The sequence below is a fragment of the Cebidichthys violaceus genome, unplaced genomic scaffold (assembly GCF_023349555.1).
Source record: "Cebidichthys violaceus isolate CVI_PGR_0920_01 unplaced genomic scaffold, fCebVio1.0.p SCAF_27, whole genome shotgun sequence".
In the NCBI taxonomy this organism is placed as follows: domain Eukaryota; kingdom Metazoa; phylum Chordata; class Actinopteri; order Perciformes; family Stichaeidae; genus Cebidichthys; species Cebidichthys violaceus.
This window is the reverse complement of record NW_027176450.1, coordinates 132,229-144,900: the sequence shown is the minus strand read 5'-3', so window position 1 is coordinate 144,900 and position 12,672 is coordinate 132,229. Positions and strand designations below refer to the sequence as shown.

At 42.3% G+C, this 12,672-nt stretch overlaps 2 protein-coding genes across 2 annotated transcripts; one reads left to right on the top strand and one right to left on the bottom strand.

Moving 5' to 3' along the window:
* Window positions 1-79: 79 nt before the first annotated feature.
* Window positions 80-1,465, top strand: atg101 (autophagy related 101). The gene is made up of 2 exons (XM_068721212.1): window positions 80-592; window positions 681-1,465. Exons 1-2 carry the CDS (start codon window positions 341-343, stop codon window positions 1,083-1,085), a joined length of 657 nt encoding a protein of 218 aa, XP_068577313.1. The 5' UTR covers window positions 80-340; the 3' UTR covers window positions 1,086-1,465.
* Window positions 1,466-2,565: 1,100 nt separating this feature from the next.
* Window positions 2,566-10,939, bottom strand: zbtb21 (zinc finger and BTB domain containing 21). Its single transcript, XM_068721350.1, has 2 exons — window positions 10,834-10,939; window positions 2,566-7,631 (listed from the first exon to the last, which is right to left on the bottom strand). Exon 2 carries the CDS (start codon window positions 7,627-7,629, stop codon window positions 4,561-4,563), a length of 3,069 nt encoding a protein of 1,022 aa, XP_068577451.1. The 5' UTR covers window positions 7,630-7,631; window positions 10,834-10,939; the 3' UTR covers window positions 2,566-4,560.
* Between the last annotated feature and the right edge of the window lie 1,733 nt (window positions 10,940-12,672).

Below are 12,672 nucleotides of genomic sequence, written 5' to 3'. Positions count from 1 at the left end.
GTCTAATGAACCTCGCGACTTGCCGTAGATGGCTGTCATCGTTACCACATCTTCCTGTCCCGTTTGTAGCAAACACATAACGCTAGCTTGCTAGGTAGCCTTTGTTTCCATGTTAATGTACTCGGTTCGCACATTTTACATTTGGAAGTAGGTTAGCCTTTCTGAAATATACTATCGTGTTTTTAATATAATGTAATACGATGTGTGGGATAGGCCCCGCCCATTCGTAGAGGTAAACAAAGTATATCTTCGTCACCTAACGTGATCAAGCTGCTAAACAGCAGCCATCGTCTCCCAACTGAAGTTGTCGCCTGTAAATGGAAATAACAATCATTTCGCTATGAATTGCCGCTCAGAGGTTCTTGAAGTAACGGTGGAGGCGAGGCAGGTGGAAGAAGCGATGCTAGCTTTGCTGCACACCATTTTACTGCATCGCAGCTCCGGGAAATTTCACTACAAAAAGGAGGGCACCTACTCCATAGGTACCGTGGGCACACTGGACTTCGACTGCGACTTCATCGATTTCACGTTCGTCAGGGTGTCCTCGGAGGAGCTGGACAGAGTTATCAGGAAAGCTGTGTCTGAATTCAAGGTAATTGGTGGTTTCAACGCGTGATAGTTGTCTGTGATACTGCTGCAGGCCTATAAGTAAACGACTTCATCACGTGCTTTGTTTACAGGATGCGTTGAGCAACTCCGGCAGCGATGGCATGGGGCAAATCTCCCTGGAGTTCTACCAGAAGAAGAAGTCTCGCTGGCCCTTTTCTGACGAGTGCATTCCCTGGGAAGTGTGGAGCATCAAGGTCAACGTAGTCAACCTGGCCAATGAGCAGGAGAGACAGATCTGCAGGGAGAAAGTGGGCGAGAAGCTGGGCGAGAAGGTGATCAACGTCGTCGAGGTCATAAACCGCCACGAGTACCTGCCAAAGATGCCCACCCAGTCCGAAGTGGACAATGTATTCGACACCAGTCTCAAAGATGTCCAACCCTACCTTTACAAAATCACATTCCAGATCACAGACTCTCTGGGCACCTCTGTAAGCACGACAATGAGAAGGCTGATCAAAGACACCCTGGCACTGTGAGGATTTGCTCCAAGACAGAGAGCAGAAAGATCTGGACGATTTAATCCATAACTGTATTTATAGTGATGCTTTACAACTCTTTTTTTATGTTAAGAAACACAAATTGGACAGCTGTACTTCTGCTACAACGAAGCAGTGTCAGTGTAAGCGCCTAATCAGTAACTTAGTTTGATGTCTCTGCTGTGGTTTCGGCATTGCTTGTACCTTTTTAAGACTCTTGATAATATAATGCTGATTTAAAATAAAATACATTTAGTTTTCGCAAGCTTTCTCAAATTATCTTCACCTTTCACCGTCTCGGAATGTAACTTCAACCCAGTAGCAAATAACACAATATATCAGTTAAATTCTTTAATAAATTGTGTGCTGATAATGTCAAATCTGTAAATTATTGTTCATCTTTGACAATAAATGTTCATTGTAACTGGTGGTACCTATAGTTAACAATCACAGCTCTTTCAAACTAATGATCAATTCTGTAAACCTACCCCAACGTTTTGATATGGAAACTGTTGGCAAAGAGAATTTTTTTTTTTTTCTTTATGAAAAAGATACGGCTGAGTTTGCAAGCAGATTTCCTCATCTATGTGAAAACTTCCTCTCTGCACACAGCTTCATGGAGAGTGTGACCTTACACATGGGTAAGACAGGATTTCCAGTTTGCCATTTTTCCAAATTAAAGCAAACACCTTCTTAGTTCACTCCCGAGTTTTCCAGCCAGAAATTGTCACAGTGGCCCCCAGCTTGAAAAACATTCCCCTTTCTCAGAGTTGTCTGCCAACTGGATAACATGTGTCCGTTTTCACATACTTTAGTCACACAGGTAGACAAGCTGTATTTTTCTTCACAAGCACAGTCACATTGACGGGCTGTTTATATACATATATATGGGCATACAAGGCAAAAATGTTCTCTTTGTGTATCACTAAATCCACACTTTGGTGACAAAGAAGATGCAGTAAATCGTGAAAGGGCATATGTAGTGTATCAGGGTAAAGGGTATTCAAATAAGACAGTTAAAGAGGACATGTCATTCTCAGTTCCAGATTAATACCTGTACTTTGGGTTTCTCATAGAACATGTTTAAATGATTTAATGTAAAAAAAAAAAAAAAACTATTTTTCTCATACTGTCCGTCTGAAAATAGCTGTATCTGTCAGAAACGCTCAGTTTCAGTGCTTGTCTCATTAAAAAAGGCTAGTCTGTTCCGAATGGCTTAAGCAAAAAATATAGTGCATTATAGTGCACCTTTGTAAAGGTAGTCAGTCCACAAAAAACTGACTGGTTGGTAAGCACTTCAGATATGTATGTGCACAAGTACTGAATATGTGAGTTTTTAATGATGCATCCCCTTTTAGCGGCATCAAACAAGCTCACTAAAAGTTATGGAAAGTCCTGCAAATGTACTTAAATGTTTTTTGATTACACTTTAAATGAACTGAGGGTAATGGTTACCGAAAAATTTGAATACCACAAATGGTTGTGTATATATACTCCATTGTTACTCTTTATTACAGAAATGAAGCACAAAAACTGTAGAAAAACCTAAACACAAAACAGCTGCAAGTTTCCAAAAGCAACAATAATGCAACCAATTCTGATACAAATATTCATTATTGCAGTGAGAGCACAGGAATACTAAAAAGATCAAACTTTTGTTTACTAACAAAATTGGTACAAAATCGAGGATACAAACACTTCCATGTACACAATTCTAATCATTTCTGTGAAACTTTCAGAAAGTCTTTTATCACAAGAAATTAAGAGCACTATTATCAATACAGAAGTTCTCCGAAGTATTTAACATCACAATGCAGCTCGCGTTTCAGAGGAAAACAAATTCCCATAATTTGTGTGGAGCACTCTTTGAATGCAACATCTCCCCAAATCGTAATAATTTATGACGAAGGTCTAATCCATCAAGCCAAAGCATAACTATATACTTGTACAAGAATACAATTGTGAAACATCTGGAATACAATCAACACAACCTTTAATAATAAATCTTTAGGGAGCAGGAACACTTTCTCACCATTCATAGAATAAAAGATTTGATTCCTCATGCTTCTCTCTTCTTGAAAAGCCTGAGTCATAAATCATCTAAAACTCTGTTGTGCTTTCGTGTAAAATAATATTGACAAAATATTTTCAAAATTGCATAAGGCCATTAAAGCATTGTAAAGCTTGGTTAATTGGCGGTGGACTTTAGTGATTCAGAAATTGTGACAATGTCTAATATATGTATAACAAATTAGTTTTCATTTAATTTCTATTACTTGCAGTATAACCATAAACTGCATTACCGTACTGCAATGTACTTTGTTAAACATTCTTCTTAGAGTTTGAATGTTATCTAGTATTTAGGATACTGTCAAATAAACTCAGTTAATTTTTTTTCCACTGACAATTTCCCTGTTTGTTACTAAGCTGGTCTGAGCACCTTTAACCTTGTTTAGCAACATTTAGACAGATTCATATTCATGAACCTTTGGGGGGGGGGGGGGGGGACAACTTTTTCAAATCTTATAATTGCACTCATCTCATTCATTTGTATACATTTAGAAACATATTCCTCTAGGCTAGTAGCAAGGAATACAATTTAAAGAACTGCATGGAGACTGTACATAATTTATCAAGGCTGCATCCTGAAATGTAAAGCTAAAACAACAGGTGTCTGAGGTGTGTTTCATGTACAGTTTGTGACTTTCTATTACACCGATGGTCTTATTCAATCGTCCCATTACACAAAATGACGCAAATGCAATAAGAAACTGAAATGTGAGAGAGCGAATGCAGAGGAATGCTAAGCATGTAGAAACAAAACTACTGGGCCTGTTCATCATTTAGACTTATGCAGCCTACAAACCTCAGTCAGTGAAAGCACCCAAGTGAACATTTGGGACAATGCCCCCACCCCCTCCCCAACAGAATCAAACTGTTATACAAAGTGCATTTTGAAAGTCATTGTTGAGGCCACCAATATTATCTTAAGAGATGTTGCTAATGCCAAGATTTAGATCTGATAGAAGGGTCAAAAAGCACAACTTTAAAATTCAACTGCAACCTCCATCAAATTTGAAGCACTGTTTCCACACTCTGAGAAAACAATGTACATAGTTGCCTCTGTAAACGTGGTACAGCTGGTGCAACTCTGGTCTTTGTTTTCTCAAAAACACCAAGATAGATAAATACAAGTAAACAACTAAAGGAGGTTTAAAATAGATAAATGCTTATAGCTCATTTTGAAGGAAAAAAATAAAACAGTTATAATCATCTCATCTCACAGAGAAATCTAGCACTTGATTGCACATTCACATTTACACCTCTAATGAACATGGCCACTTCAATATATATGACATTGGAGGCAAGCAAACAAGCTATACATTCAGAGTCTTCCTTTTGTAGGCTGAGGTGTGTTCATTCTAATATGAAGTATTGTCTCAAGAGAAGTGCACCACCACAACTCGTCTGACGCTTACGCGTGGCTGTGACTCTGCTCGTGGCTCCAGAGACTAAAGGCCGTCTTGAAGGTCCTGTGACAGAGTTTACACATGTACTGCCTTTTGAACGTCAGGGCCGAGAGAGACGGCGCGTGGTAAAAGAGGGTGTCTGATTCCTGAGGGCCGCCTGCGTTCTCTATGCTGTTTGACCTCGACAGAGGGCTGTGGCCGCTGGCTTGCCGTTCTAGCTCGGGCCTCTTCGTCTTGCTCGCAGACGAACCGCAGGGCTCCGGGCTGCTGGACTCCTCGGCCATCACCGCGGCCACTGGCGCTGTCTGGGCGGACTTGAGCATGACGGCCTGTGGGGAGGGCCGGTCGGAACTTTGAGGGGTCGCAGGCGGGGAGGGAGACAGGGACGACGGGTCTCTGTCAATCTCTTTGGCTCCAGGCTCGTTAGCAGTCGACATGTGGGACTGGAAGTGGCTCCAAAGGCGGAAGTTGGTCCTGAAGGCTTTGTTGCAGATGTGACAGATGAACGGTTTGATGTGGCATAGCAGCTCCTGGTGTCGCTCCAGGTCTTTGCGAGAGCTGAAGAGGTTTCCGCATTTCTCGCACGGCCACACTCCGGCTTCCTCAGGCCCCGCTTGGGCAGACTCTGAGTTCTCCATCTCACTCACAGCCTCCTCTAACGGCTCTTCTTTCACCACCAGTTTGCCATGGTGGCCCATGCTCAGGTCTTCGGGCACATAAGACGAGGAGTCTTCTGAATCGTACATGGGCGGACCCGAGGAGTCGCTGTAAGTGATGACCTCCCTCGAGCTCCCGGGTGCCAGAGGCTCGTCACTGTAATGCTCCTCGCCGAGCATTTCAGACGCCTCGTCGTTGTTCTCTTGCTGCCTCAGGTGAATCTGGTCTTTAACTGTCATCATGTTGTGGTTGTGGACCTCCACCTGGTGGCGCCATATGCTGAAGGAGGACTTGAAGGTCCGCATGCACTCCAGGCACGTCAGTTTCTTGTACTTACAATGAGCCTCGTGGTCCGTCTTGACCATTGGACTCGAGAAGCGGAGGCCGCAGTATGGGCACACGGTCGCGTGTCGACAGCCCCTCTCGTGGTCGCCCTGCTCGAAGAGTGACGACAGCTTCATGTTACAGAGTCTACAGGAGTAAACGCCGGCGTCCGTGTTCGTCTGCTGAATGCTCTCATCCTGCTCCTGGTAGAAGATGCTCTCGCTCTCGGTGTCCTCGTCTGGTTTTTCAGCAGGGTGTGTTCTTAAATGCTGTCTGTACTGAGACTGGAACACGAATACTTTCCCACAGTAAGGACATATGAAGCTGGGCCTTGATCTCTTCTTGGCGAGTGCAGGAGACTGCAGACCCTGCTTATTCCTCTTCAACTTCCAAAGCAAAGCTTTCTTGATTTCCCGCTCTCGCACAATATCTATCAGCTTCTTTTGAAATTTCTCATCCAGCACAGAGGAGCTGGAGGACGACGCTGGGTTTTGTACTACACCATGCTGGGTTTGGCAGTGAGTCCACACTTTGAAGTTGGTATGGAAGCGCTTGTGGCAGATGTCGCAAGCATACGGCTTTTCAGGGTTGTGATACATATTTACATGGCGGTGTAGTCCAGCGCTGGACCTGAAAACCTTCAAACAGTTCCAACATTTGAAAATCTTGTTCTGCGGCGGCTCCCTGCTGTTTTCATTGGAGTCGCTGCCGGCACTCTGAGGTACTGTTTCTGACACGTTCTCATCAGGTGAAAGGGTATGTTCCTTAAATATTTTGTTCTTCTTAAATGGGTACCTTCTGTTGTCCGACCTATCCTTCCTTTTCCCAAAGGGATTGAAGTCTGGCCTGGAATCTTGCTCGTAATTTGTTTGAAAGTCTCTAAGATTGACTGGCAACGCTTCTCCAACTGTGATTCGAATAATGTCCATGGGGTCAGCGAGTGGACTGCTGGGCTCAGCTTTTACACTGTACTCTCTTTCTACCTGAGTATTTTCATCATACCTGCTGGGGTACTTTGACCTGAGAACCAGGGGAGAAGTTATTTTTGAATCGCCATTGTGAGCAGATGTTTCTGGCCCAGATGCGTTTGACGCCATTTTGACGACCGACTGTTCGCGGTTTTGCAGCCCCTTTAGCTCCAGCGTGGGCGAGAAGACCGGAACAGGGCTGTCCATGGACAACGATCTTCGGAGTAGGCTTTTTATGAGCGGCCCGCTCCTGTCAATGGTCTGGCTCGGCTCAGTGGCCTGACCCCGGAAGGGCACTTTGGTGTGATAGTGGGGCTGCAGCTCTTCATCCTCCTCTTTGGTGTCCTGGTCAGTGCCAGACTGCAGCCTGGTGTGCTGCACTTCCACATCACTGAAAGACACCGATGACGTCAGCTGGGGCCGAACGGATGTGACGTGCGACGAGTTCCCTTTTAATATGGAGGTGTACGGATAGGTGGGCTTCCTCTCAGCAGCGTCACTCTGCTCCGATGATTTCCTGCTGATGGATTCAGAGTTTCTGAGAGATTCATATGAGTTGTGCTCCGATGGAGGCAGAGCGGACTCTCGAGCAGAGTGGGGAGGAGACGATCTCTCTGATGATTTTCTCTGATAATTCGAGCGAGAGGGATGTGTTGGGTCATTCCGGACCCGACGCACAATGACGCTCCTTGTCTGGACATCGTTCTCCTCGCCCTCTGAGAACGAAAGCCTTTTTCTAGACACACAGTAGGATGCATGGGGCCTTGTCGACACTATGTTGGTGAGGAAAGGGATTCCAAGGCTGTAGCCAAGCTCTTGAATGGCTGCCAGGCTGCCTTTGTCCACAAATAGTGAGGAGGAGTAAATGTAATTCAGAACTATCTCGAAGGCGTCCGGCTCACAGAAGTCCAGGTTCACAATTTTTAGCGACTCTGCGTCTGTCCGCGTGAACAGGGTCTGGAAATACTCACTGGTGGCGGCCAGAACACTCTTATGGGCCTGGTACCTCTGGTCCGCCACAACCAGGACTACGTCACACATCTGGCCCCGCAGGCGCTGCTCATTCAGAACCCCCAACACTGACAGGGCATGGGAGGGATTGCTGTAATGCACTAGGCTCTCCATGGCTGAAAGACAAGACGAGAGGGTTGCATTTTAACGCAGGAATGTAAACACGAAAGGTGATCATTAAGTGGAGAGACGGGCATGAACCGGCGCATGCACACACAACAATAGCCAACTGGAGATCAGATAGCGTCCCTATTAGCCTCTCATTAACGTATACTTGTGTCTATTGGTGTTTGTCTGCGGGGCCACAACACCATCAGTGTCACAGATACAAACTCTGTGAATTGCCATTATATAATCCCAGTATGTTATGGAACCTTGTATTATAGTTAATCCAGCCCAACATGTGCCAATTGTGTTGTCATGTAAAATAGCTTTGAGTTAACAATTGGGTAAATATAATTTCAAACAAATGTAAGTGTCTAAAACAAAATCGATATGCAACAAAACACAATGTAAAAATTAACCACAGTGTTCAAATGCTTTTCATTTAAATCAGCTTGATTCTACTGTAGGTTTTGACAATTTCTGAGAGTTTTTGTATCAAATTACAATACAGATCACTCTTTTAAACATTGTCACTTTATTACAGAATTCTTCAAAAATATTTATATTTTTTAATTCTTTATTTATTTTTACATTTAAGCAATAATTTGACTTTTTACTATAACCAAGTATAATCTAAAATATATCAGCTGCCACATGATGGTAAATAGGGGCAACAAAAAGCCTTGAAATTAATTTAATGAATTTGATGAATAAAATAAATACATGATGAATTCATTTATTTGGATACATTTCTTCATTTATGATTACCTCAGTTAAGACATTAACTGAGCAGTGTTATCTAAGTATCTTTGTTAATAAATGGATGGTCTATGTGTAAACAAATAACTGTTTTAAGGCACAGTAATGACACTTTTGATAATGTACAGTATAATTACTGTGACTTAGAACTGCAGTGCTTAGTCGATAATTTGAATTGGCAACTACTTTTATAATCGAATAAGCATTATATACATAATAATAATAATATAATAAGAATTTAAGTCATTTTTTTTCAAAGCAAAAATGACGAATGTGATCTGGTTCCAGCTAATCATTCGTGAGGATCTTCTGCTTCTCTTTGTTTTTTTATCCCTCAAGCAATTGAGCGATAAAATGAAAGGTAGATTAATTGATAGTTAAAATAACCGCTGCTTGTAGGCCTACTGTCAACAAATGCTGACTTTCGTCTACCCTATTTTTCTTACTGGTTGTTGTTTGTGGTGATCACTAGATTACTAGTTATACACAAGGACATACAGAGCACGTTTATGGGTCAGAAGGTATGGACATGCAGCTCTCTCAAGTCACCCTCAGCGACTCAGACAAATGCAGGAAGTTTAACAAGTTGGCCTTTAAAAATAAAGGCTTCAGCATTAGGCCAGCTGACAGCATAAACATATTTAATATGACTTTATAAAATAAAACATTAACCTTCAAAGAAAAGAGCAGATGTGGCATTTTATGCAGCACATGGCCTCTATTTCACATGTGTGACTATTGTTTAGGTCGTCATCTACTAACTAAGTTGATTGTGAGACGAGATGCTTCAGGATCTGCCTGGTTTACTTTATCTAAAATGTCCTACAGGAGGAATAAAATGTCACCTCAAAATATTTTAACTGAGGTTCATATAATTTGTTATATAAAATATATAATAATAGATATTGTATGTTAACCTCTGCTGTATTGTGTTGGCAGTCAGCTTACTCATGTTTAGTTTCCTTACCAGAATAGATAATGTTGTATTGGCATCTTCACAACAAGGAACCCTTTGCTACCCTTATTTTTGATTGATGTTTTACTCATGCACTTTTTATGAGAACAGCAACTGTAAATAAAATATAGTTAACCCATAGTACTTTTTGAACCTGAAAAACCTGCCTTCAGGCTGGGTCAAGTTAGGGCTGCCTGTATGTAGCCTGAGATGCAAAACAAATATGCACTATGGTGATGGAAAAAGATAAGAAAAATATAATTTTTAAAAATTAGGGGTCATGGCCCCTGCATCCCCAGCAGAAATTACACCCCTGGAAGCTACCTAGCTGAATACACCAGCTATGCAATAAAGCATACGTTCATCTAGGTTTTAATTAAGTCCTTGTTGGAGCTGATTTTGAGCACTTTATGGTCACATATGCGGCTGTAGTTTGAGGTAATGTTAGGTAGGGCTGTTGTAACGGACTACATTTGTTTGAACTTGGTATACGTATTAAACTGGCAACTGAGTGTATTGACATTATCCAGTAATAAGACACCAATTCAATCAATTTTGTTGTTTTACAGAGCGTTGTGTGTGAGGCCTCTATTAGGTGCATTGGAGTTATCCTTTCTGAATACGAGAACAACTTACATCTTCACCTGCAAAAAAATGATATTCATATCTATTTGTTTTGCACAATCGTAGTTCCTTCCGGCTTTTATTTTGAAAATGACCAGAAAACATGCCACTTATGTTGACGTTTTCTAAAATGGGCTCACGGGCACTGGGCAGAAGCTTCATTCATTCATCAAAAACTAGCAACCGCACGGTTGCCTTGCCATCAAAACTTGTGGTCCACGTTAAGAGAACAACGCCGAATGTTCGGTCGTGTCAGTTTTCCACGAGGGAGTGAAGTGAGGCTTTCGGCGTTAGATCACAACGTGAGACGTGGCTCAATTCTTCATGACACATAACTTCTCCAACAGACACGCCACTTCCAGTTCAGTTAAAGCAGTCACGAGTTGCTCGTTTCGTGCGGGCAAATGGCGTCAGAAACGAGGGTACGACCGTTTCACTTTAATGGTTCTACCAAATCTAGAAGGGGGGGGGGGGGGGGGGTGAGCGCGTTTCAATGGACTCCACCGCGGCAAACCACGGAATGAAAACACAGTCGGTGCAGACAGAGAAGCTGTTACAGTGTGAGGGTGGGAGGAGATTGTGCCCGCTAACTTACCCTATCTCCGGTGGCAGTGGTGTTTTTTTGTTTTTTTGTTTTTTTTTTAAAACGGTTTAGTGTCGACCTGACAAGGCGTAACGTTAGTTGTCGGTTGCAAAATACATTGTCGGTTGCAAAATACATTGTAGTTGGTCAGGTTTTACAGCAGCACGAGCCCCCTTTCGAGTTACGTCAGGGAGGAAAAGCTTCTCCTTAACAGCACTCTACCAACTATGTTTCATTCACCGCCTGTGCTCATTCAGCTTAACGTTAAGTTTGGTAGTCCAGCTACACTTACCCTGCCCGTCGTCAATATGCTCTTTCCGCCACACAGCCGCGACTTTATTCAGTGTTGTGTAGATTTCTGCGCGCTGGTCGTGATTCCATCCATCTTGAATTTGACGTCATCCCACACCAGGGATGAGGTCATCGCAAAGAACGCTCGTCACGTGCACTGCGCTCTGATAGGCCAGGAATAGGACCCGGAGGCGGGCCCAACGAAGACATGACACTGAAGCTAATTTAAAGGGATAGGTCATATTTTTCGTATTAGCTCTGTCAATGTTTCTGTTACTTGCCTTGTTTTTCTTTTGGCAAAGGAAACACTCCATGTTGTCAATGACAGTGTACTAGAGCACTGCTCTGTAATTATTTTAAGTATGGTTTCGATTAAGTATTGTAGATTCTCTATTTAGCTTGATGTGTTGCAGTAAACTGGCCAAGGGTGGAGAGACTGGTGGTTGTTTATCTATTTTAACACAAGTGTATACATTTCAAATAACCAGAGCCCACCTTTTGAGATTTTAGCATAAAAAAATAAAAATGTATATATATATATATATATATATATATATATATATATATATATATATATATATATATATATATATATATATATATAATACCTATTTTATGTATCCAACAACATAGAGACTGTCTTTGGTAGGTTTAAACTGCGAGAGGTAGAGATAATCATCCCCCTAACCCCAATGAAACCAATTAGTTCTGCGATTGAATGGAAGTCACTACAGAATAGCAGTGAGTTTGTGTCATTACTGGCATCCAGTGGGGACTTGTTGCTATGTTTATTTGGCCGACAGGACTGTTCCCAGAAAGCTACAGTACCATGACCCAATCAGGTGCGGCACTGGTGGTGGAACACGTGCAATACGGCCTCAAACCATGTTCTGTTGAGCTGCTGATTTCCATTTTGTATTGTAACTGTGTGTAGTGACCTCAGTTCAAACAGTCTGTAGCCCTGCATCTCCCTGTATCCACATGTTCCACCTCGTCAGCATGTAGCATTATCACTTAATGACTGACGGAAGTTTCATCAAGCACTATTCCACACTTCATTACTAAAGAAGGAGCGTCGTACATCACTCACCACATTTAGAGGAAATAATAGGTAAATATGCATGAAAAGATTTAAAAGAATACAGACGATCTGTAGAATCTTCTTTCATCAAACATGGAATGTATATTCACATTCATAAAGTCAAAATGACAAAATCTCATCTTTCTATAGAATATATCTTTGGCAGGCAGAAGCATCCAGCTGCTCCTTCATATAAAGAGAAAGAAGACATGTGGGAGCATGGCAGGGAAGTTCTCACTCCTTCTTACTTGACATTAATGGCTGACACGGGTTGTTAGTGCCAGCAGCATAGCAAGCACTGCCATGGTTACCTGTGTGGAAACCAAGTCATTAGGGACTCTGACTTCTCCCATCCCACATCTCTTACCCAGGCATCATAAACATGTTTACTAACACCACCAAAGAACGAGTAAACTGACAATTTATCTATTCTACGAAGATTAAAGTGAGGCCTGAGCTCCCCTTGTGAAAATCATGCGACCCAAAGGCTTTTCTCTTGCCTCACTAGCTTGTCATGCTGCCATACGTCATGGCAATGCAAGGTATCAAAATGTCTAAATATTGTTATTATTCTTTCAAAAACTGATGTAATTTTACCACACTGGGAAAATGTGACTCCAAATGTTTTCATAAATGCGATACCTACCTGCTGGCTGTGGTGATTATGTGGTCCATCAGGGACTGATGGGGAGGGGGGGGGGGGGGGGGAGGAGAAAGACACAGCCACAGAGAATTTAGTCTTTGAGTACGCCCTGAACA